This window comes from Echiichthys vipera (assembly GCF_963691815.1).
Source record: "Echiichthys vipera genome assembly, chromosome: 1".
In the NCBI taxonomy this organism is placed as follows: domain Eukaryota; kingdom Metazoa; phylum Chordata; class Actinopteri; order Perciformes; family Trachinidae; genus Echiichthys; species Echiichthys vipera.
The window spans coordinates 31,813,843-31,840,668 of record NC_139826.1 but is presented as its reverse complement, the minus strand read 5'-3'; the positions used below and the strand labels follow the sequence as shown (position 1 = coordinate 31,840,668).

Genomic DNA, 26,826 nt, shown 5'->3' with positions numbered 1-26,826 from the left:
GATTAACTGGCCGTTCACTGGTGTGCATCGTTTGGGGTATGCTCCGGCTCAGATTGGGTTGTGGGTTCGCAACTAAAAGCCATTGTAATGAGCTGCCATTGAAGTATTCAAGCAGTAAAGCATTTATAAAAGTTGTTTTAAAAACTGTAGCTGCTGAGGCTTAAACCCTGGTGATGGGAATAACGGCTCTTTGATAGGACCTGGATCTCATGGCTCCGTTCCTTTCAAGAGCCGTACGAAAGAGTGGACCCAGGGCAGACAGACAGTGAAATTTTGACACAATGTTACAAAGAACGACTCTCAAATATGACTTGGTTCCCTTCTTTCGTACCAAAGAACCGTTCAAAAGGACTGTGTAGATTACATCACTAAATAAATACAGTATAAAGGAGGATTTAAACCAAATTGGTTTGTGAGTGTATGGGGAAGATTAAAAAGAACCTGCACATGCTGATTTATCTTTTCTTTTTAAAAACGTCTTTCTTCTTTATGCAGACTGGATCTTTCCGCATGGTGTCAGAGGAGGAGCAGGCCATGAGGTCTAAGCTGGAGCATTTGACAGTGAAGGATCATGGGCCAGTGTTTGGGCCATGCCACAAACTGCCTGGACACACTGTACAAAAGGTAAACAAATAATAGTCGGACGGCAGAATATTAAAGTCAAGTCGGCGTTTTAGTGACCGTAATGCCCCTGCAGACTCCAGCATCTGTCTGACGTATTTGGCTGTTTTTCTTCTTCCTTCAGGCAAAGGATGAGCTGAGTGAGACGGAAGAGAGGCGGGCGTCCACACTGAAAGACCTGCGGGCCATGATGAAGGAGAGAGCAGCAGAGGGAGACGACCTGGCCAAACTGGTGCTGGAACGCTTGGGAGACAAACCAGACTCTCTGATGCTGCGCTTCCTCAGAGCTCGCAAGTTTGAGGTTGTCAGAGCCCACGAGCTCATGAAGGGTCCGTTAGTATACTATTTAAGTTCTATTGTAGAGACAAACTGAGATATCAGAAGTGATTATCTTGGCATCCATATGCTTTGATTCAGTTTTCGGCACACATAGCTTCAGTAATTGAGGGAGAGAGCTCTTTTGTGCTCCTAGCTTGCATGAATCCTGCCCATCACTGAGACAGGGAGGCATGTGTTCCTTAATTGGGAGCTTAGAGATTCCCCTGACAAAGCTCTCCTTTGTGTCCAAATTGGACAGTAAGTTTACTTTACTCGTAAACCCACAGTGTTCCCACAGCGCATGTGCTGATTGTGCCGGTTCTGGGAGAAGAGTTGAGATTAAAAGCAGGATGGTTTTACACCCCTGTGAGAAGATAGCATGCTTATGACTTGCTTATTGTTTGTGTGTGTGTTAAGGACTTTTCCCAACTGTAGCCATCCATCAGCCAAATTATTTACAGTTAAAGCTCCCATCGCCCCTCAACTTAAGTCCTCTCTAAACCTTAATATAAATGTAAAGTACAACCATATATCCAGCCTCTGACTGAATCTCTAGCTGGAAAATAATACAATTTTTACAAAGTTTTTACTTGAGATTCTTACTATTGTTGTGGTATATTTGGTCCTCACAAAGACAGAAGCACAAGAAAACACACAAACATATTTATGAATATACAATAGAGAAGCAACAGTTGTTAGTATGAGAGGAGAATGTGATGTGAACGTGAACTCGTTTGGTGGGGTTAATTGCTGCTTGTGAGTGAAAACACTGGACACACTCACACATACACACTCACGCTCTCTGGGTTAATTGGTGCCTTGGTATGAAAAGGGTTAGAGCAGCGCTGCAGATGCACAGTGGTGTCATTGTGTTTGGCACGTCAACGACACTCATACTGTACACAAAGGGTTTAGGAACGAGTATAGAGAATGCAGCAGACCTCTCAGTTTTGATGTGTGCTTTTGGGGGTCCTCTAGGTTACGTGCGCTTCAGGAAGGAGTACCCCGAGCTGTTCGAGAACCTGACCCCTGAGGCTGTCCGTAGCACCATCGAGGCGGGTTACCCTGTGGTACTGCCCAACAGGGACAAGTATGGCCGCGTAGTCCTGCTCTTCAACATCGAGAACTGGGACCTGGAGGAGATCACATTCGATGAGGTAGCTGTGAAGCACCTTCAGAGACGCACGGCTGCAAATGATCCTAAAGTATTTGTTTAAAAGACAAGTCTTTGTGTGTCACAGATCTTAAGAGCGTACTGCGTGATCCTGGAGAAGTTGCTAGAGAATGAAGAAACCCAGATCAATGGCTTTGTCCTGATTGAGAATTTCAGAGGCTTCACCATGCAGCACGCCTCGGGAATAAAGCCGGCCGAGCTCAAGAAGATGGTTGACATGCTGCAGGTCAGAACACTCTAAAAGTAAAAGCCGAGCAGTTTTTCGATGCGCAACTTGTAAGAATTATTTTTACAAATCATTTGTGTTTTTGTGCAGGACTCTTTCCCTGCCCGCTTCAAGGCAGTCCATGTTACCCACCAGCCCTGGTACTTCACCACTACATACAACGTGGTCAAACCCTTCATGAAGAGCAAGCTGCTGGAGAGGGTATGGATGAGGGACTATCAACCCTTTAAAGGGATTGTTAGGACTTTTTGAAGTGGGGTTATAAGAAGTACTTACAGTACATACAATGTACTGCTGTTGGTTGGGGCAGCAGACAGCCCTGTTTAAGGGGGAACTGAAGCCGTGATCTATGCTCTCGTCAAAGCCACCAGATTCCATTGACAAAAACAATATTTGTTTATTGGTTCAAACCCTTTATCCCCAAATCGATTTCCGTCAAAAGCAACTGGACTGGTTATTTGTCCAGGAAGATGCTTCAACTCTCATCCAAGAGGCTACATCAGTTCATGTACGCATCTGACCAGGCTGGGACTGGTCCAGTTGCTTTTGACTGAAATTGCTTTGAGGATAACGATGACCTGGACAAATGAGAACATTCACAGGCTTCTAACCCTTTAAAAACATCAAAGTGACACGGTAATGCAAACAAACTAAAGGCCAGCAACTCCCAAGTTCTGCAAGATAAAATATGTTGTTGAAGAGAGCATAGAACAGCTTCATTTCCCACCATGTAAATTGAAACAAGGCTATCTGACAGCAAGGTAAAGCATGGAAAATATTCTAAATAAAGTGTACACTTTTTTTAGGTGGCTAAAATACATTGAGCTGCTGTACCTCGTACAACCCCACCTCAAACAATCAAAAACTATCCCGTTCAATCTAAACCAGACATTCAGTTGTGTCCAATTTGCATCACTCATCTCCTCTGAATATTCTTCATAACTTCCCTCAGGTCTTTGTTCACGGCGACGAGCTGGACAACTACTTCAAAGAATTCGACACAGACAGCCTGCCAGCAGATTTTGATGGGAAAGGCTCTGTTGCAGACTGCCAGGCCATCGCCACAAAGCTTTTTGGCTCTGAAGACACTGCTCTCTGAAAGAACAGCCTTACCATTTAAAAACCCAAGAGTTATAGTGTCCTTCACCCTAGATGCTTCTTTTGTGATCAGATCAGGTCTATTTTGAAGCTAGGTTGACATTTGTTTTTTTTAATTGTCATTCAGGCAGTTCCTAAAAGAAGTATCTAGATTTAGGAGCAGGGGGTGGTTTGCAAATGAGTAAATATATGGTGATATAAATGGGAAAGAATAAGGATGTTTAGATATTACAGGGAGAATAACTGATGGTTAATGTTTGTTCATTTACAGCACTGACATTCATCGTTACTTTAACGAACAGAGGGAAAATGTTAGAGTTGATCGTGTGAGTCAGTTTGAAGTTCTTCGTCTTAAACATGAATTTTACATCATACAGAGCGGCCTAGTGCCTACAGTCCTGTCAGATGAATGAAAACAGAAGAGTTGCATAGTCTCAGGGGTTTGGAAAGATACGAAGAGGGAAAACTGATGGATACGCCTACATTTGATTATTGTTTTAGGAGCAGGAGCCTCCTGATGCAGTGCCATGGAAACAGTTGTTTGTCTCTACAGCCTTGTTTGAGTTGTGACTATCAGATGCCTCAAAGATCCATTCTGCAGTTTGCACTGGATTGTGAAATGTTCAATTAAACTGTTTTTTGTGTGTTATTTTTTATGAATTTTCATTTTTTGGTCAATTCAGATCATTCACATACTGTAAGTAAAAGGAGTAATACCACAGTGTAGACACAAGCACAACTAGATCAGCATCAAATATAGTAGAAGTGCCAAAAGTGTTGCAGAATGGTCCATTTCAGAATAATGTGTACCCTTTTGTTTATTGGATTATAATTATATATAGATGAATGTATATATCACTTTAATGGTAAATGTGGAGATAATTTTAATTACTTTATATCCCTAATAATCTGTAAAGTAACTACATGTATCATATTAGTGTAAATGAGTGAAAAGAACAATATTTGCCCCTGAATTGTAGCAGAGTTGAAGTTCAAAGTGGAGGAGAGTGCAACTACTTTTGAAATTAAACACAGTATTTGAATACTTATGTGCTTTCCACTCCAGACTACAATGGTCCTGGTCCGTTTTAACCAGTGTTACAGTCAATGTACCAGACTGAAACAGTTTTCTCCCTAAAGGTTCCTCTCACTATCAGTCTGCAGTTCAAGTATTCCACATAAAGCTTGGAAACAAGTTAAACCCTTGACTGTAACCTTGAATGTTGTTCTTATTTAAATATCACTTACATAAAATTAAAGAAACAGATATCTAGTTTATTTTTATGAAATGCATGAGAGGCAGACATCCAATCTGAAGGTTTTTAAACTGTATTATGACCATTTGGAGGATGTTTTAAATCAATTTTGCCACATGAAATCCTACGAGGTGCAACTCCAGTGAAGTGCAATCCCATCAGCCTTTCAATTAGTGCATATTCACCATAAAGCACATCCGCTCCAGATAATATACTTGTGCAAGTAGCTAAAGTTGTAGAGGGGGAATTATCATTTACGATGTGGTCACCACAAGGGGGCTCAACTGTTTTATAAATTAGAAGAGGCCCATGTCTTGTAAAACCCATCCTTAAATCTCATAGACAATTGTTTCACCATGGTAGCAATAAACCATAACATCAAAAACAGCTTTTTATACAACATTTTCACTCAAGAGCGTTTATAAATCAAACTAGCACGTAAAGAAAAACTGAAAGGTTTTTTTTCTTTTGAGAAAATAATTTATTTTGGAACACAATAACCATATTTCCTCACATAATAAGATCACACACACACACACACACACACACACCACTGGTTTTCTTCCACAAAAACACCCAGTGTTCAATATCAGAGTACATCATGTTGTGTGACTATGTGTGCCCTGTCCCCTACTTCCCTTAACCGTCTTTAAAGGGAAAATTCACCAGCTTTTATGTGGATGTCCAATCGGTGTTGATGGTAAATGTAGTCATTTGAAAAGATAAATCACTGTGTGTGCAGAGAAAGCTGATTTCTCTTGCCCGTGCCGGATGCTGGAAGAACAGATTTTGCAGCTGCAAACTCGGCTTTTTCTAGACCACTAAAGCATGCACTGACAAAGTTATTGCTCCAATCGGTTATTTATCCTCGATGCTGGTTGCACATCCTCCTAAAAGCTGTCAAATTTTCCCTTGAATCAAAATGTTTGTAAACACTAAATTAAAGCTGTATAATGCTTACTGTAGGTTATCTCACTGCAGGCTCTCATCCGCTTGCTTGAGCCGATAAGATTTCAAATAATAAAATCCTTTGAGAAGAACACGCTGAGTAATGTTCATCCCCATCCAAGGTGTATTTTTGGGATTCACTGACATTTAAAGTCACTCGAGATTTTTATATTGAATTCTTCAGCTATCAAGCAATTAAACATGAGCCCACAATCTTGAGCAAAACACAATGCTTGAAGCACTGGGGTTAGGTTAAATACACAGGAGCACGTTATCATATCAACACAGTAAAACAACATTTCAGATCCCACACTCCATTAGAAAATCATCTTCATGTATATGACACGTTTGGTCTAACATCCTTTGACACATTTCCCGTCACGTTGAAATGATAAGAAGATCCCTCCTGGTTGGTTATTGCCTTTATTTTTCACACGTGTTCCCTCAAATATTTAATATACACTATCTTTATATATATTTATCTAGCTTTTTCCATTGTTAAAGTGAAGAAGTTTTGGTTTTTGTCAATCAGAGGCGGTGACAGTACACTTGAACTGTATGTTTACTCACCAACACTCACGCTCTGATGCATTTGCACAAACAAATAACACAAGTCATAAAAAAAATACAAAAAAAAAGGAAATATCCCACATAATCAACTACAAAAATAATAATACATCCAAACCTGCGTTTTGTGCAAAGTTAGATAGAGGCAAAAAAAAATGAAAAGAAGACAAAAGGCTCTTACTGCATAAACTGGGTTTGTGCTGGTGTCATCAGTATTCATCCGATTTTTTTTTGTATTTTTTTAAACGAGCCACAATAAAATCTAAACCACAGCTGATTTTGTTGAAATGAGAATTGTGGACAGAGTGAACCATGACTATAATCTCACTGCAGATGAATGAGAGGATGTTTGCAGTTGTAGTTTGGTCTCCCTGACAGCAGATGGTAACAGTGAACAGTGATTCGTGTCATGAACGGTGTAGTATGTCAGAGCATAAAAGGCAAAGAAAGAAGGTGGAGGCTCAGAGGGACAAATTCACTGTTCAATTAGGGATGCACCGACCAAAACACTTTAACTCGATCAGGTTAATACCATGATGTCATTGATCCACAATAAAGTTTGCAGTGTCAATGTCCTTATAAAATGTAGTGTTTGTCAAAGTGGGCTGGTGACTTACTGCCATGACAATCTCTGTTTTCATCTTGTTACAGTACATGAAAAATATCTATCAGTGCGGTGTACAGATTTTAAATGTGGGTAAAAGAGGACACTGGTATTGGCAGATATGATCAGATAGATGAGCTTAGAGGGATACAGTTGGATCTGTGAATCTCCATTTTTAATATTAGCCAAGTCAGAATTTGTGGGATTAATACCTAGATTTCATACCATTTGCAGCGAATAATCTCCAACAAAGGAGGTTAAATTTAAGCCAATTGCATCTCAAAACCCAACAAATCTCCACTCACTGTGGTCGTGAAATTGTCCTTGAGCCAAAAAAACGAAAGATTTGATTACTGGTGGTTGATGACTGGTTACTATATAACCCAAACTAGTACTTCCAAGGTCAAGAATAAACCTTAATACTCAGGTTGGTGATTCTCCTGTCGTAATGTTGCGTCGAACAGACACAAAGATGAGTATGAAATGTCCTCACATGCCAAACTTCCTCCAACTTAAACACGACTACGTGCAAATATTATCAAACCAAGCTCCCATAACCTACAAACCTTGGCCTTGACCACACAATCACTGCATACCCCGTCAACATTTTCAAACAATCCATCTGCCTCATCACAGTGTTCAGATTACTTGGCTGGACTTAACCTTGGAAGATGCTTCCTAAGCCCTTAATAACAAAGTTCTCAATTAGATTCAGGTTCAGTCCACAGGTCCCATTATTGCAGTGTGATTTCAACAAAACACTTTTCAGATAGAATTCCACAGATTTAACGCTCAGCCCAGTCAAGAAAAAGCTTTTCAATGCAGTCAAATAAAGATTCCCTTGCATGCATGCAGTGTTCTCCATCCACTTATACAATTTAACAATCACCAGAATGATTACTAGTAGTACAAACAATCCACTAAAATAAACATTTGGTTTAGCGTTGGTATCCTCGGCCCTCCTACTCATCAAACCTCCCAGCTCAGATAGTAAAAGAAAATCTGCTTCACACTGCTGAACTTTGACGACAAGGACCAATCAGTTGACAAAAGAGTCACCTGCTGGAAAATGCAAAAGTGTCCCGAGATGTTTGCACCAAATGAGGTGTTGAGAGGGTCCGTGCAGTAAGAGAAGGTTATCAGAGTCTCGGCTGTACCTGCAGCTGATCAAAGGCAGACGACAAAGTAAGAGGGCTCAAAGACGACACAGGGAACATTTGAGTCATCTAACTTTTCATCATCATCCTCGCTCCCTCTACTTCTTCCTCTCCATCACAGGGAGAGCTAAACCATCAATAATCTCCATACCTGCACTTCGACTAATGGAGGAAAAAAAAAAAAAAAAAAAGGATTATGTTATACAGGATGTAAAGTGCATTGAATCGAAGCGATTAAATGCGACCGTGGGAATGTGCATGGATCCCCTTCTGGGGTTGATCCCTAGTCATGTCTGGTAAGCACTGAACACTTTCTTTTCAAGTGCAGGGAGGATGTTATGGGCTGGAAAAAAAATGTGTAGAATCACACTATAATAATACAATTTTCTACTGTACATTTTCTACAAACAGAGTAACATTTCACCCAAAAGAACGGACGTTAGAATGGCCAATAGACCATGAACAAAGAATCTGGATCACACCTACCAAACACAAAGATCACATGCTCCGTCACAAGTCTTTAACTCCGGGTCTACACAGGCACAGGCACACACACGCACACACACCCAACCACACGCACACACACACACACACACAAGCATACATACATACATACATACACACTACAAAGACGCTGTGTTGGTTAAGACAGCAGACTAGGCTATATGGCCTTGGCGGTGATAAGCAGTGAGCTTCTTACAGGTTGACTGTAGCACAGTCCTTGATTACTGTAATAGGAGGCTTCTTGTGTGCTCATGTTTTTCACTGGACTACTCTAAAGTGGTGCTCTCACTTTAACTTTTAATGCCAGCATGACTTCGTCTCTCGTCATATTTGGTCAACGCCTCATTAGCCGAGGATCCTTGTTGAGCACATGAAGGGAAGCAAAATGTTCCTGTTCCGAATTCAAAGTCTCCGCAACGGAAAAGAGCACAAAGGCAGTTGGTTGTTTTTGTTCCTTCACACAATGTAAGGTAATCGTGTTTACAAAGGGGAACGGCGGTGAAGGCGTGGAGACGTGTTTGACCGAGATGTGTGGGTCGGGAGAGGTGAGCAGCACCAGAGGAGAAGGCAGAGAAGAGAGAGCAGTTTAAGGTTTTAGTTCAGGTTGTCTCCTTAGTGCTGGGGCAGTGGTGTCGGAGGGGATGAGAGGGAAGAGAAAGAGTGAGAGAGATACAGAGGTCAGAGGTTTACGCTTTTTCCTCTGCGCAGGAGCTCTCACTCAGGAGGCCACTTTGGCATGGCGGTTTCTGTTTCTCCCACTGGCATATGGCGTTGGCGTAGCCCACAATCACTTTGTCCATCCAGGTGAGCGGCTGGGGGAAGAGCACCGCGCCCTCGAAGAAACCCAGGTGACCTCCGTGTAACGTCAGGGAAAAGATCACATTCGGCTTCTTTGCTGAAGGATGACACAGCACACGGCAATTAGGCTTCTGTACTGCACAGTGTGTAATCATCAGTATCTGAAAACCAACACTGGATATGTTTCCATATATGGACAGGGATTACTTTATGCCTGTTACAGATAGTGAGGGTGTGTTTGCATGGTCAAACAGATAATAACATGACTCAACTTCTGGCAGGTATGTTGAAGCGGCCACTACCACAGCTGAAAGATTGAGCCAATCAATGAGTGGCCACCAGAAAGAACACTTGTTACATGTTTGCCTTGACTGACATTTTACTTGTTTGGCTGCCACAATACACCCAGTGTACAAAACAAGGTCCATAAAACCATGTTCTTTGTAAGTTTGCTGTGAAGAACTTGACTGTCTGCACGCAGCCCTGAACCTCAACCCAACTATATTATTTGATGGTGAACTGAAACACTGACAAATCACCCAACATCAGTGTGGCCTAGGGCTACTCTGCAATATGACAATATATATATATATATATATATATATATATATATATATATATATATATATATATATATATATATATATATATATATATATATATATATATATATATATATATATATATATATATATATATCTTCAAAATGATATTGGATATTTTTTCTATATCCTTTCCATTGCGAACTCGAAAAAAACGCAGCCCAACTGCGTTACAGCAATATTGATGTCATGTAAATGTTCATTTTGCACTTAAGTGCTTAGTAAAGTTCTTGACAAAAGGAGAAAATGCTCAGGACTTCACATTTATCCAGTATTTAATTCACACATGAGTATAAAATATAGGCTTTACCATGTGGTTTTTTCATATTTATTTACTGAATTAGCAGAAAACATGCTATATTGTAATCGATATACAGTACATCATTATTGGGATACAAGATTATGGTCATATCGCCCAGCCTTAGTGTGTACCTCACTAACACTCTAGCTGCTGAATGAGAGAAAATCCCTGCAGCCAAAATCTTGTGAAGAGCCCCCCAGAAGCGTAGAGGCTATTATAGCAGCACGTTAATGCATCTGATTTTAGAATGAGATGTTGGACTTTAATATATGGGCATAATGTTCATGTGTCCACATACTTTTGTGAGTCACCGGCACACCAGGTATTAAGACACCTAGGTGATGACTGTTGCAACACATGTGTTTTTCTACAGACTGTAAATATGGCAAAAGGTATTCATTCATAGTGATGTTCATTCACAATAAATAAACCCTGAATTCAAAGTAGGTCACCTCCACACTGCAGACAATCACAACAATAATCTCTTTCTGATTGGCGTATGATATGAGCCTATGCAGAGGGCTGCAGCTGTGGACAACCAGGCAGAGTGGTCTCCTGAAAAGGATTGGCCTGAATCTCTTTATTCTCCTGCTCTTATCTGGGTTAGTGGGGTAGCCTGATGTGGATGACTTGTGATTAAGATCCCACAGGGCTTTTACCACTGTGCACTATTCATGACAGCTGCAGGGACAACAGAGTGCTCATCTAGACCCGGAGCCAGCGCCTCACCCGGCGCTGAATGACAGCTGGGAACAGAACGATCTGAAGAACGGCTTGGTAAAAAAACAAAACACTTCACACACATTCAAGCCCTGAGGATAAACACAAATGCACATCACTGTACACTTTTGTGCCAAGCTCTTACTTTGTTTCACCTTATGAAACCTGTTACCTCCTAACCTGATGCAACAGTCATCAAACTAAACTTAATAAAACATTGTGTCACAGCCACATTCAATACATAAATACAATAAAGAAGCAATAACATATGAACACTACAAATCAGAGGTAACTATACCTTGTTTAAGCATGTTTAGATCAAATGTAACACTTTTACTTTAGCAAAACTGTCTTAATAAAGTTGAAATTCTTGTTGTGCAAACATGTTTAATCCCAAGTAATTACAGTACCATCACAGGGAGTGTATTTCTGTTCAGTCCCTCCCTGGTAGTTATGTGCCTGAGTCACTGTATCACATTTTAGAGCAAAGGGCAGCTGATCCTCATTTCAGTAAGTGTTGCTCTTTGGAGACACATGTACGTAAAGAGTCACATGTGCTTCCAGTCACGACCTATCCCCACCCACCCACTTATATGAGGGATTTTACTTTTCCAAAATAGTTAGTGGTCAATAGGTTTAAAAATAGCACAGGCTGAGGAGAAGTCAAAAGCAGAAGATTGCCTCTGTGTATAATGAGCTTCAGACACCATGCACAGTCCCTTTCAGGCTAAAATATTGGGAACACATCGAAAGACATTACTCATAGACTGGACCTGTGCGCCACACCCTGTCCTGTTCAAGCCAACTCAGAGGTCCTTTTGACACGACAGTCATGTTTTTTAAGAACCAAATCTGGGGCGTCAGCTGCAGTCATAGTCGGACAGGACAAGCAGGTTGTGTTGAAAAACCAGTTGACTCAACAGAGATCAGCAGCAAATAAGCATCACGATCTGTCAAATACAGATACATCTACTATTTGACATCTCTGACAGAGCTGAATTGTATGGATCATTATTTTTCAGACTTTTTTATTTATCAGACTCTTTCAAATTGTCAGTATTATTCAAAATCAAATCATAAAAATACCATATTATGTTGTTGTTGTCGTTGTAACTCTTTTTTGTGTTTAGAATAACTAGTAACTCTGATCTTTTTTCTTCATATTTTATCAGCAGAAGCACATTCTGAGCTCTCCTGCTGCTAAAAGAGGACTGTTTTACCCTGAACTCCGTTGAAATTCTTGTCTAACCACAAGAAACAGAGCTACTTTTTCATTTAGTGGAAATATTTTTAAAACAAACTAATATAGTTCATTCTAAAAACATATTTATGTGCCCTGTGAGTGGAATTGCATTCAATATATCAATCCAGTGCTCATGTTACCAAGTAAAAGATAATTAAAAGTGTACTATGTGGTTGCTAAGGTGATAATGGTTAAAAGAGCTTGTAAGGATTTTTTAAAATACTGTTATTGCAGTTTTGTTACCTGCTAGTGTGCGAGGGATGGTGAGCAGTGAGTCATGAACCAGAGGGTCGTCTGCAGAGTTCACTAGCAGCAGTGGTACGTTTACCTGGGACATAAACATAACATTCATCAAACAAATGCACAAACAGACCAACATAATGAGATGATGTTAGGTGTTTGCAAAAGTAGTTCTTACATTGTGAATATAATGCACACAACTCTCCTTCTCATAGTACTCTTTAAGAGAGCTGTGGCCGTGGAATTTTCTGTTGAAAAAAACAAAAACAGGAAGTGTCAATAAATAACTTAAGAAATACATTACAGATATTTAATACTCACCTTTGACAAGTGGATGAACATTAGTATAAAATTAGGACTCTCAGATCTGCAAACTTGTGACTTTCATTGGAAGCAATCTCAAATGATTCCTTTCTTCACGTACCTCATGATGCTTTCGTCGATCTGCATGAGAGACGTGGCTGTGTACAGTCGACCAATATCTAGATCTATCCTTTTGACTTGGCTTCCCCCAAATAGACTGTGTCTGTAACATGCAAAAATACATTGGTACATAAACATTACTCATAAAACATGTTGAAATCAATGCCTGTATATTACTCAACCATTGGTGCAATGCAGTCAGGGGCTGTCTAAAAGTTATTGGGGTATGGAGTGGGGGATACACCTTATTTTTTAAAAGCAAACCTTCCACAGTGTCATACATATTTTTATTGGAGCATCCCTTTGACTTAGAAAAAGACTGCAGCCTCAGAACAATATCTAATACCTATAATAATAAAAGCTTTACTGGGTAAATGTCTTCAGTACAGATCCAGTTTACTGACATATTACTCCAGTAGCTATAACAACAGATCATCAAAAAAAAATTCTCCTCAGGGTCCCAATGACCCAATAGAGCTGGCTAAATCTAACCGCGAGGCAAACTTAACTTTGAATCTTTACCCTCTCTTGACATGTTTAAAAACACTTTAAAGCCCCTGAACACACACATAAGTGTTTTCAGTTAACCTGGTTGATTAGACCAGGACTGTGTGGGTGTGTCTACTGTGATTGATTGACATCTTCCAGAGTCTCCTGTTAGCTTTGTCTCACATTTTAAGGCACAGCAAACACCTGTATCATTCTTGGTGGTAGACAAACATTTATGACCTCATAAATCCCCATCAAATTCTCATCAAAGCCCCACCCACCTTCAACCCAAGCAGAGGTTTTAATCATCCAGAATAACTGAAAACACCTGGGTGGGTGTTCAGGGGACTTTTATCTTTTGAGTCTTGTTTGTTTGTTTCGTTACGTTTTTGTGATGTTATCTGCCCCTCTTTTTACTTGTCTATGACTTTTTATTTTGCTGTCCATCTTGGCCAGAACTCTAAAATAAGTAACTTAAATATGCAAAGACACAATTATGTAAGACCGTGTTCCCTGTGTACTTAACATGTAACATTAATATGACAACATAATTATACTTATTGTTATTTTGGCATTTGTTTTGTTTATTACAATGGGGTAAGAAAAAATCTAATGAATAGACCCTCCCCTGCTCTCCCAGAAAAAGTCAGACTTCCCTCCCTTCAATAAAAAGAAAACAAAATACATAAACCTCCACCTTTCTGACCCCTTCCTCCCATAATTTACATATAGTGCCTTACTTTTAAGTGCAACTTAAATGGTTACTATACTTCAACCATGTGCTTCTATAGCAGGATAAAAGTTACTGTCTCAACCTGCTTAACAAACAAATAATTCTGATGTAACTTTTATCTACATCTATAGTCCAATACATTCTCAAATGCCTGTCAGTGAAAATGTTGCTTCATCTACAGGGTGAGACATACTGTAGATTAGGGAACATTTTAGAGAATTGACAAACCATGTTGACTGTTACATTGGTGTGAAGTCTTTGGCAAACACCATGTTAATGGAACTTCACAGCAATGTAAAACCACAGAGAATCTGTAGTGCATGTGCAGGACCAACAGTGATACCTGTGTGAGAGGATGATTTTCTTCATGTTGTCAGCCATGAGAAAGTTATAGAAGCGTCTGAACTGGTCCCACTGTAGGAATGTTTCCTGTGCCCTGAGAGTAAAAGACAAACACACAGGAAGTTAGCTTTGTGCAGCCTGTCTGCATTCCAAACAACACACTAAATGTCCTGCGTAATCCACTGGACAAAGAGCCACGCTGGTGGAGAGTAGCAACTGTGTCAGGCATTAACATGCAGCTCACTGACAGAGACTGACTAAACCAACACAACAACTAAAGACAAATAACAACTGATCTTTAGATAGAATGTTTGTTTTTTTCCAGTTCAATACCATTGCAGGTCAAATACATCTATAAAAATAATCATAAGTATGATTTGTTCATCACACATTATTTGTGGGAAAGAGGGATAACCAGAGCTCTCAAGGAACGCTGAAAGAAGACCCAGCTTAGGTTTGGACACCGATTTGAAAGGGGACATTAATTAAAAAAGGGGAAAAAAACTGCGAGTCCAATTTCACAAAAGGCCAGTCTCTACAACACACACCCTTCTCCACTGCCTCCATCCAAACCTTAACAGACCCTGCTTGTCATGTCTGCCAAGAGACGCTTGCTGCATTTAAAACACAGAAGGTGTGGCTCCGTCCAACATGAGCACAGACTACAGAGTCTGCTCCAACACCAACATGCACTAGTGGTTTAAAAACATCATCGTGATACATATGGGTGCCCTGCGCTATTCACAAATGTTGACGCTATGCACACAAAATGTTTATTCTGGACATGCTGTCAGTGAAAGGGATTCAGGCAAAGATGCACAATAAAGAATACACAGCGTGAACACACACAACCCAAACACACTACAAAGTTAAAGCAAACTGTGGAAAAAAATAACAGATGAACCAGTGCAGAGCAGTATCCAACAGTCTAAGGCTGATGGCCATGCGAGATAGGTTTCTAAATGTTGTCTTGTTGCTATTCTTGAAAATGTAAAATCTGTCAATTAAGATAGTAAATAGTAATTAAATAGTGCACAGATTAACTTAAAAGAGCGGACTAAATGTGGGATTATATTATGCAAGCACTAATCATTTAGTGGTATTATGCTAAGCTCCATTTTGAAATGTGCGCACATCAAATGCTCGTGTATAATAAAGGGGCTTTGATCATACAATGCATTTTAATTTAGAGATGTGAGGCACAAACCCACCTGAGAGCACTGTAACCCTGACAGACGCTGACGCAACACAGCACTCGCTCTTGGTTCATCCTGTTCTCGCCCAGGAATTTACATACGATGTTTCCACCCAAACTGAAGCCCACCACTATCAGCTGGGTCTGAGGATACGTCCGCTTAATATAGCCAACCATGGCGGCGAACTCCCACGTGCACCCTGTAAGGGAAAAAAGCACATTCACCAATCAATACATAACACCTCTGTAGGACAGACATTTTTCTCTGCTCAGCAGTTCCAGCTGAAGGTGCATTTAGCTCAGAGCATTAAATTTGTGTCTCTATCGACCTTGAAGGTCTCAGGTCTGAAATATCTTATTACCTCTAATTGTGGGAGCTTTAGGTTCACCCACCGGCTCATATAGCCTTTTAGCTTTTACCGTAAAATGATGTTGTACAGAGATATTTCTAAATGAAGGCAAGTTGTGATATTAACACACCGTTTACATTAATTTGATGTTTAGGTGTCACCATATGATTTTTTATAAACTGCTTTGAACTAATATTTCAGCTGTAATTGCTGCTATGAGAATAGCTGCAACCAGACAATTGGATGAGAGCAACAGACAAAAATGTTATAATATTACTTTCAGGCCAAATCCGTTTTAGAAACAGGTCATCATCCCTTAATACTCTTATTATGAAAAGGCGATTCTGAGGGACAGGAGAGTAAAACTGAAGTCAGCTCTTTGGCTTTACCGTAGGTAAACATGCGTGGAGATGTAAGTTCGATGTTGGGAAGAGCTCCCAGATGGTTCAGCACAGCACAGCGGTAACCGTCCTTCTGGGCGTGATCCACAAAGGTTCGGATGTAATGCTTCTCACTATGGTTACCAATACCAGGGCATATCACCATGGTGATGTCATCTGTTAAAACGGGCAGATGGAATCGGAGAGATAAGCACAGATAAGCAGTATGTCGCTCTCCTAAACTGCACATTATTAGATCAAAAAGGAGCAATGCAAAGCACACACTGCAGCCAACCCACAAGAGAGGATAAGGCTGGTGGTCTGTAATATATAGCTTTAGCGAAACAGACTGGAAATAGTGATTCTACTTAAAAGCTAGGGTGGGGGGGTCAGGGCTCAACTGAGGCATTCAAAGCTAATTTCTTTCATCAGTCTGTTTTTCATATACTTTCCCAAAATGTTGGGATGCTGTGCAAAAAGTAATTAGAAACAGAATGCAATGATCTGCAAAACATTGAAACCCTATATTGAATTGGAAATAGCCCAAAGACATTAAATGTTGAAACTGAGAAATTTTAGTTTTTTTTTATTTGATGCCAGCAAGATGTTTCAAAAGAGTTGGGACAGTGGAAACAAAAGACAAGAAAAGTTGTGAAACGCTTAAAGAAAACACCTGGTGGAACATCTCACAATAAATGAGATTAACTGGCAACAGGTTAATAACATGATAAGCTATAAAAAAAATAAAAAAAATAAAGAAGAGCATCCCAAAGAGGGTGAGTGTCTCCTGGGGAAGATGGGGAAGGGTTCATGATTCTGTAAAAGACTCTGTGGGCAAATAGTTCAGCAATTTAAGAATAATGTTTCTTAATGTAAAGGGACAAGGCCCAAATCCAAGCCGTGATCTTTGGGCCTTCAAGCGGCACTGCATTAAAAATAGACAGGATTCTCAAATGAACATCACTTCATGGGCTCAGGACCACTCACCAAAACCACTGTCTGTGAACACCTGACTTCACCAATTGAAATGTTTGGTGCATTATGAAACTTAAAATGCGTTGAAATCCTACATAAAGCAAGATTGGGAAAACGTTCCACTTTCAAAGTGACAGGTCTCCTCAGTTCCCAAACACTTACAGAGTGTTGTTAAAAGAAGAAGTGATGCAACAGAGTGGTAAACATGACCCAGTCCCAACTTTTAAAAAACGTGTTGCTGGCATCAAATTCTAAAAGAGGATACAATTTTCAAAAACAATTAAATGAGATCAGCAAAGGAGTGATCCCTCCTCCAGGACCGACAGATACTCGTGTCACATGAACAGACTAGACAAAAGTAGCAGTAATAGAATTACAATAAAAAGAAATAGAATACAACTAAAACTACATAATGTATGAGATTCCTCTGTTTGGCATGGCACTGAAGAGCCTAGTAGCAATATCAGCAACAGACAAAAACAAATTGTTGACAAAGCATAAATAGATCTAATGCATCACCTCCTGTTCGATGGTCCCCCAGTGGTTCAAAGAGGTCAAAGGTCGCAGTTGCCCCGTCCTGCATGGGTAAGTACTTCCTGACTCCACTGGGGTGAGGTGAGCTCACCCGGCCAAGTTTACCATACAGTGCCGTCTGGAGGTGACCACTCTTACCCCACAGTAAGGGAGGAATGTACCTGGAAAACACAGAATTTGGATTCAATAAGAGTACAAGGTTAGAACAAGGTTAGTGCCCAGAAACAACATTAACACAATGTTATTCTGGGCAGATGCATTTGCATTGTTGGTGTATGATGCAGACATGAACATTCTGGCACATCATTTGCATAAAGTTCAAAGTCACATTTTTCCTGTGGAGGCTTTTGAAAGATTGCTCCATGCCCCCAACAGACATGAATGTCTAACGTCAGTCTGTTGCTATGTTTTGAAAAGTTGCGATAAGCATATTTACTTGAATTCCAGTTACACCTCTGTAGGAGTTAGCTGTAGGAGTCATGTCTTTGGATTGTGAAATATTGAGCCTTATGTCGTCTATTATTATAAATTACCATCTTATTTCCACACTGAGAACAAAATATTCAACCAAACTTGATGGGAAAACCCTCTGTGCTGTTTCTTTTTTTGCAACGTTGCAATATTATAATCATGGCTAATAATAAGAGCTGTGAGGAGAACAGCCAAAAACTAATACATGTGTGCTTTTCATGTAATGTTGCTGTCATAAAAAGGTGATAAGTGAATGCTCAGTTCATGTGACACTGTCAAGAAAAGCTATTCAGGGGAGGAATTTAGGAACATTTTAGTTAACATGTTCAGTTAAAAGCAAACCACACACACTGCAAACAGACACTTTTAACAGTACAAACCCGACTTGTTCACAGTATTTGGATATGACACATTAGCAAATATTTGATTTCCTTTTTCTCACTTTCCTTTAGCTATATAACATCCTATTTGCAATCTTGTGGCTGACAATGAGGTGATGAGTGGGCCATCTGGGAGATAAACAAGAAAAGCGTTACTGTAAACTAAAGCACAGATGCAACACGGACGCTAGTTGTGTATACAGAACATAGAGCAAAGCACTGAGGCAGTTAGTAGCAGCAGAGAGCAAAGGGTTAAATTACATCAACAGTTACACAAGTTACTGTCACTCCCAACAATTACTACACCGAGAAAATACACTCTTACACAAGAGAGCTGTCAATCAAAAAGCAGGACTACTTCCATTTTGGTGATAATGCAATCACTTCCACTAAGCATGCACAGTAAGTTGAAGATTAACTTCAGTTTTCTAGAAGGTACTCTGCAGGCATAATCTCTGACTACAGGAAGAGGATAACCTTGTTGTAATGTGGACAGGAGGATAAGTACGCAGCCAGGTTGGCTGATCATAGGAGGCAACTGACAACTTAAAAACACAAACAACGGTTTTCTGTGTTGGCATTTTTTTTTCCTTTAATCGATACAGTTTGAAAAATCCCTATTAATAGGCCCAATTAATTACTTTTTGACTGTTTAGGTATACATATAACTCGGATGTGTTACTACTTGATGGAAGATAAGCATTCTGTGTTCCTCAACTGAAAATAAGTTCAGTTTGTTTTTGCAATTTACAAATATTAATGATGTAAACCTAGACCTAAATTAAAACTTGTGTGATTAAAAAATGTAGTTTCAAAAAAGAATCTGGGAGTAACAGCACTAACAGTCTTCTGTCTAAATTCGACTCTCAGGGTCTTTTTTTCTATAAAAAAAAAAACATGTAGTGCTTCTGTTAGTGCCCCTGACCAAGACGCTTGCACAAGACAACAGCTCCTAGTGTATACGATAGTTAAATGCAGAGGACAAATCTGGTTTCAATGTATGTACAGTAAGTGCTAAAATGACAATAAAGGAATCTTCTTTTTCCTCTAAAGTAATACAATGATGCGTGTTGTTTCCCCATCATAGCTATTAGGTAACGGAAAGAGGAAACAGATGCATCAGTGTGGTTGGATGAAGCAAAGATCTAAAGTCCAGATCAAAGCTCAGAGGTAAAGTCGCAGGCCTTTGACACTAGCAAGCTTGGAAAAAACAAGCAATTCGTAATAATAACAGGCTAAATGGCTTGCCCTGACAAGTTGAGATATATATATATATATATATATATATATATATATATATATATATATTTCATTACACTTTTGACTCTATTCAGCTATGTTCCTGCCTATGTTTTGTCTAGTATTGGTCTGCTGCCTTGAGATATGCACTTAAACCATCATTGCTGCTTTGACACCAAGAACCAAAATTTAAAAAAGTTGTAGAATCCTTCACACTGTCCTTATTAATCCGCTGAGGCTTATTTGTAAACAAAATTAAACTAATGAAGCACAATAAGTTCCTCTAGATAAAAAGGAAAAATCAAGCCAACGCCCAAATGTACTTCAAGAAACAGTTCTTTGTTGTGTATTGTCCTCTCCGTTAGCAAACACCCCTGTGTGCATGTTCCTAAACACAGCCAAACTAAATTGCTTTTGACTCTGTTGACCTCCTGACAGCCCTCCTATGCTTTCTACAGTGTAATTGATCTGTTATGCAACACCGCAGGGTTACAAACGTGACTTCTCGACAACACAGATGACGCGGAAGCGGAACATCAACAATGCCGCAAGTTCAAGGACCTCAGTTATCTGAATTGAACTACACACCAGGGCACAAGTTTCTCTGAACAAAATAGAGTCGTTGAGAAGGGAATGATAACAAGCCAGGCACAGATGTAAACATCAGTGCGGCCTTATGATTTACGGACACTGCAGCTGAAAGGCAAAGGGCTCAGTAACAATCGGTTATATAAGCAGACACTCGTGATGAAGCCTTGAAGAGAGCCACCCTACAGAGCTGAAACGTATTAAAACACCAGCAGAACCAAGGACACGGACAGTGATGCTCGTTCAGGAAAAATAATCATGTGTGCTTTGTTTAAAAAGGGAGGTAGAGGGTTTCCCACAACCTACAGGACATTAGGGCCCAGCTGCTAACCTTGTTTGGCCTACACAGCAACACCTGCCTCCCACTGCCCTGCATCAGCAACAACCACTGGTTTGCATCAATTATTATAAACCCAAATGGAAGATTCAAATTCTAGCAGATATCAGAGTTTCCCTGAGCGGCGACACTTGCATCGTCATATATGCAAATGTGTTTGCCCTGTGGTGAACAAGTCTATATTTGTAATACAAGTGTGACAACCCAGTCTACCTTTGGGATAATCCCGAAAAATAAAGCCTGGTGTTTTATTCATGCCAAACATTTCTGGTACGGACACACTCAGGAACACTGATGACAGATGGGACCGTCGTCAGACAAACTACTGCCTTCACTCAGACCCAAATGGCAGGAAAGCAGCGCCGTTTCCATGGAAACGCCTTGAGTGACAGACAGAGAGCTGAGAACGAGACTCACTCTTTGGTGAGCTGAGGACAGGACTTGAGCAGGAAGCGGCTGAGGGGTGTGTCCTGGTAGGTGAGGTCCGGGGGCGCAGTGGGGCTCTTGAGGTTTAAACAGCGGACGATGATGTAGAGCACCGTAGCCACCGCCGCCAGCTTCATGCCGTCGAACATTGCCGGCAGCTCTGGAGAGATGGTGTGCACGTTTGGCTCGTGGGTGCTCATGATTACTCTGAAAAAAATAACAGAGGCCTACACTTGTTTAAGTGCTTCTCCTTGAGGAACACAAATTAACCTTTTTCAGTAATAAAGATATTTACAAATACACAGCCAATGAACTGCATTTTAAAAACTAACTTGTACTCCTCTTCATTATTTAAATGTCAATGCATACAAAGCAGCCATGACTTTAAATAATATAACTTGTGGTTAGATTTATTTAAGTCAGAGATTGAAGGGAAATATCTGATGTTGTCAGTGTGACTGACCTAAATATTCCTCTCGGTGCCCAAGGAGCTGCAGCGACAGATCTGTGGGAATACAGAGTGAGAGCATCTCAGTCAGATAAAGCACAGTCACTTATTTAATATACTCACTTTAATTACATTACAGCTTACAAAGTGCCAATAGGAAGTCTCACTATGTTACAGAGTTATACCTTAACACATTTACGTAGAAGTCACATACTGTATTTTCAAAGCATTAAGCAAAGTCATCTGAGCTGTGACATCACAGAAAAGAGGAAGTGTACAAAGAATAAAGAAGTAAATAAGGAAAGAGAAGTCGTTGTACACAATTTCAATATTATGATCAAGCAGTCAAATAAAATTGCCGCAATTTTAGCGAGAAAATGTGCTGTGATTGTGTTTGGCTACCATAGACTGGCTGTATATTGCACTGGCACATATGCAAGAATAAAATGAAAAACTGAAAATGTGTCTTTTACTCACATTTTATGTTGAAGTTAAAACTCCAAAAGTCTGATAATATGAAGTCACAGTCATGCGGTCACACCTAAAGATGAACACAGAAAATGCAATCAGCCCCAATTACAGCAATCAGCATTATTTTCCATTTTTCCTTAAATGATGTTGAGTGACAGTGAAGTCAAGTCTTATATAAATGCCTTGAATCCACACTGGCATCATTACGCTACCTTTTCAATGTCTTGTTACAAACTGACTCTAGATAAGACTCACCAGAAAGCATGGTGTCACTGCAGTTGTTGAATCAATTAATGGATACGGATATGAGATTAATCATCATTTATCAGGTAAAAACACATTTCGAAGCTTGTATCACTTGATTTTCCCCATTCAGGTCATTCTTATTGAAAAAAATAAATCATAAAGCACCAGCACATTCAGTCCATCTATTCAAGTCAATTCAATTCAATTTTATTTATAGTGCCAAATCATAACAAAAGTTATCTCAGGACACTTTACAAACTAGGTAAAGACCACACTCTATGACTTATTTATAATTTAAATAGACGCAACAATTCCCCCGTAGAGTACGGTGGCAACGAAAACCTTCCCTATAACAGGCAGGAACGTCAGACAGACCCAGCTCTGTGGAGGACTGACATCTGAACATATTACTGCTTAACACCAGTGTCTTTGACCTCAAACCACCTAAAGAGGTATCAGGGCCCTATTTATCTTCCCACTTCTAGTGTGTGCTGTTTTATTCTACCACACCTGGGCTATAATCTTGTTAATAATTGAACAGAATAAGTAATGCATATCGAAAACATGATCATGCCTGCTCTATTAATTTAGGAGTGGTGCATTGCCACAAGTTACCACCACTGCTCTCAACAAAATTTAAATGTTAAGGTTATAACATACAAAGCAGCTTAAGCCTCTGTCTTTGTGAAGTAGTGGATTTATACAAATACCACCTGTAAACAAAACTCAGCTCCAAACAAACACGGTGCCAGAATTATCCCCCAGCTGCATGTATTAGCCTCAATAAATAGCCTGCCCCACATCCATGCAGCTAACACCAGTCTCATCCAACGTAACAAATCCAGCTATATCTGGCAGTTGTGTGTCTAATGCCAGGACAAAGTGTGTTTATTATTAACCTCATGCCACTAAATAAACTATCCAATTTGGCATCAGAGCAACTGCTAACATTAGCTCTTTCCTTCTTTGTCACGACTCACAGCAGGCCAGAGATGAGATAAAGCAGGGGTCTTCCTGGCTGAAACAGAGACTAAGCAGGAACCCACTACTACAGATAATGCATTCAACTGAGTTTCATATTACATTGGGCATGACAGGTGGGGTGGCCTAAAGCCTATACACACGGCTTTTTACAGTGCGTACAATACTAAGATATCATTATGATCATAATTAACATATTAATATATTAATAAATCATATGTTAATGTAAAACATACATTATGAAGGCACATTGAATCCTTCAGCTCAAATGTATCTGTGCATGGGTACCTTAGTGGCTACATTGTCTATAAGCCAGTAAGCCTATCATCAAGGTTGTGTAAACGTATCTGTTTATTTTTTCTAAAATGTATATTTGCCTGGGCGGCCGGTGGCTGAGTGTTAGAGCAGTCGCCCCATGTAAAGAGGCTGAATGTCCTTGAGGTAGCTTCATGTCTCCCCCCCCTCTCTCTCTCACACCCCATTTCCTGTCTATTCTATATAAAAACTGCCAATATATATATATATATATATATATATATATATATATATATATATATATATATATATATATATATTTATATCTGCTAATAATATGTTGCAATCATGTTAATGTATATTTTCAAACATATCTTTGCAAGAAAAATAAAATTGGAAAGATTATCAATTTCTTTAAACAATTTGTCGGACCCCCTGCAGTTACTCTGAGGACCCCCTGTGGAAGATCTCTGAGTTAAAGACACAAGTGCACACTGACATTAGCTACTGTTAATTAGCTAACACGGTGAGAATGGTTATTAATTATTATTATTATTACACATTAAACATTAAACTACAGCAGTGACAAAGTGCAAAGTTTATGATAAAAGTAGGAGACCTGACCTCCCTAAGGGGGGCCCCACCTGACTCCACCAAAGTTATTATTTTTCTGGTTTTATGATTGTTTTTTCCTTATCTTTTTAGTTCTTCATATTAGAGTTTTTATAGTGTTTGTATTCCTATTTTGTTTACTTTTAAAATCACTAAAACGGGCACTTTTTACATTTTGCTATTTCTTTTGTTGGTGTCAGATTATTTATAACATCGTTGGAGGGGCCCTCTGTGAATCTTTGCCCGGGGCACCAACAGCTTCTAGAATCGTCTCTGCTGGCCACCCTGAATATTGGTGCGCAGTAACTTCACATTATCGCAATTTTAAGACGAACAGAAGACCCGTTTAGCCCTGTTTTCTTCCTAATCTTGGTGTTATGTAGCCTAAGCAGTGTATCCAAGTCTCCAACGGCCCATTTTTCTGCCGTTAATTGGCTCTAATGAATAGCATCAGCAGCATCTTCAACGTTAGCTTCACGTACCTCAGGTTAAGAAGAGATGAATCCGCTCCTTTGCTGCTCAAACGCGACAGCTAATCATTTATATTCGTGGCATGTCGTCTGTTTATGTCGGTTTCTGTGCCTCTGCTGGAGGAGGAAGGACGCCCTCTCATTCACACAGCCGAAGATCGCCACACTTTAGCGGCAGCTGAAGCAGCAACAGCAGCTCTGACATGTCCGAGCCCGACTTCCTGGAAGAATCTTGGAATTTGCATACCGGCTCTCTCATTGGTTTAAAAAGGACAATGACGTATCATATGAGCTCATTTCCACGCCCCCTTATCCGCGAAAGATTATAATGTCTTTTTTTTAACATCACATTTCTGTTGTTATTTTAATGTTTATGTCGTCATAGTGTTATGTTTTTATTAGAACATATGTTTCTGTTTTTATTTAAGTGCTCACACACATTTTGAACAATAAATCCTTTCCGGACGTGACAGGAACGTGAGCTAAAACCGGTTACATAACATTTCTATCAGCACTGCTCTCGGCGAACACACACACACACACACACACACACACACTCGCATGACCAGTCTGTTTATTCATCTTTGTTTGTGTTTTACAGTCACTTGCCTTTTTCTTATAGCCTACTGTTTTTTTACCCTTTAATTTCCTTTTTTATTTAAATGCTGTTATTATATATTCATATTTATACTATGCTATTATATTATATTTTGTTATTTGCACTATCCTCTTTTGCTGCTGTAACACTGTAAAATGCCCCACTGTGTGTAACTACACTGATCTCCATACTGACATATACCAGCAGATACTTTTGGCCTATAATTGGCCTAATTAGGACTATTGGTTTGTCGGATTATTATTTTTTGGTTATGGGCAAGGCAAGTTTATTTGTTTAGCACAATTCAACAACAATGTAATTCAAAGTGCTTTAGGTAAAATATTAAAATTACTGGGACAAATAACACAAAAAAACATATGAATTTAAAACACATAAAAGGTCATTTAAGACATATAAAAGATAGTTACAGTCACATAAGTTGCAGTGCAAGTCTTCAGACTTGATTTAAAAGAACTTAGAGTAGCAGCAGACCTGCAGTTTTCTTGGAGTTATAAACTGAACACTGCCTCTCCATGTTTAGTCCTGACTCTGGGGACACAGAGCAGACCTGCCCCAGAGGATCTAAGAGGTCTGGATGGTTCGTAGCTGAGCACAAGATCTGAAATGTATTTTGGTTCTTAACCATAAAGTGCTTTGTAAACAAACAGAAGCACTCTGAAATCAATTATTTGACAGACAGACATAATTTTTCTTCCAGCAAATATGATAAATACAATGATGATGTATAATTTAAGGGTGTACAGTACATATCCAATATAAGATATGGCAAGTGCACATTTGCAAGAGCTTGTTATCTCTTATTTTATGTAGGCCTTCAGTTTACTATTGTTTAGTAGATATTTATTTAATTGCAGCTTTGAAGTAACCAATGCATCTTCAGCCTTGTTTTCATGGAGCCGTCCAGTCAGTTCAGTTCATTACAAAAAGAACATTTAGTTCACTCTGGTCAGCAGTAGAGTACAGGACGAGAAGATGCAATGACAATAATATATCCACCTGATGGCGACAGAGTTAAACAGATCTTTTACATGAAGCTCTAAACCGCAGTGAAGTACAATTCAACAGTAGCATGAAGTTAATTATGACTAGATTCCTTGTAAAAACAGAACAAACATGCAATGTCTAAAGTAAAGTATTACAAATTTTATGCCTACACTTTGGCTTTAAAATAAAATTGCCGATAGCTACACTATTTGATTTGACTATGTCTATTTTTATTTTTATTTATCCCTTATTTAACCAGGTAAGTCCCGCATAGATCACAGATCTCTTCCACGAGGACCTGGTCAAGACAGCAGAAATACAGTTACAGTATAAAATCAGACAAGTGTAAGTGAAATAAAAACACAAAAACATACTTCTTTAATTGCATACAGACAGCCTGGACTCCATAGTTTTCACCAGATCTTTAAAATCAGTCAAGAGTACAAGGTTTTGAAGGTCAATTTGAAGGTTGCTTTCCTTCCCAACTCGGTTCTTACTTTT

General features: G+C 39.5%; 2 protein-coding genes across 2 annotated transcripts; one reads left to right on the top strand and one right to left on the bottom strand.

The window, feature by feature from the left end:
- Positions 1–489: 489 nt before the first annotated feature.
- On the top strand, positions 490–3,438 carry LOC310951064 (retinaldehyde-binding protein 1-like; the record flags this gene model as incomplete). Its single annotated transcript, XM_083919138.1, has 6 exons — positions 490–624; positions 746–950; positions 1,918–2,096; positions 2,181–2,339; positions 2,430–2,540; positions 3,292–3,438. The coding sequence occupies 6 exons, from the start codon at positions 490–492 to the stop codon at positions 3,436–3,438; spliced, it is 936 nt and encodes a 311-aa protein (XP_083775264.1).
- Positions 3,439–5,172: 1,734 nt separating this feature from the next.
- Positions 5,173–24,924, bottom strand: LOC310946937 (monoacylglycerol lipase ABHD2). The gene is made up of 12 exons (XM_083913529.1): positions 24,735–24,924; positions 22,165–22,228; positions 21,703–21,744; positions 21,231–21,446; positions 17,784–17,959; positions 16,299–16,466; positions 15,576–15,759; positions 14,366–14,458; positions 12,802–12,903; positions 12,556–12,625; positions 12,381–12,465; positions 5,173–9,368 (listed from the first exon to the last, which is right to left on the bottom strand). The coding sequence occupies exons 4-12, from the start codon at positions 21,437–21,439 to the stop codon at positions 9,160–9,162; spliced, it is 1,296 nt and encodes a 431-aa protein (XP_083769655.1). The 5' UTR covers positions 21,440–21,446; positions 21,703–21,744; positions 22,165–22,228; positions 24,735–24,924; the 3' UTR covers positions 5,173–9,159.
- Positions 24,925–26,826: the final 1,902 nt, after the last annotated feature.

Coding starts and splice junctions, on each gene's coding strand:
- LOC310946937 (XM_083913529.1), bottom strand. CDS start 21,439: ATGAGCACCCACGAGCCAAACGTGCACACCATCTCTCCAGAGCTGCCG. Junction 17,960..21,230: donor TGTCCTCAGCTCACCAAAGA/GTGAGTCTCGTT, acceptor TGTGTTTTCCAG/GTACATTCCTCCCTTACTGT. Junction 12,904..14,365: donor AAAATCATCCTCTCACACAG/GTATCACTGTTG, acceptor TGCATGTTACAG/ACACAGTCTATTTGGGGGAA.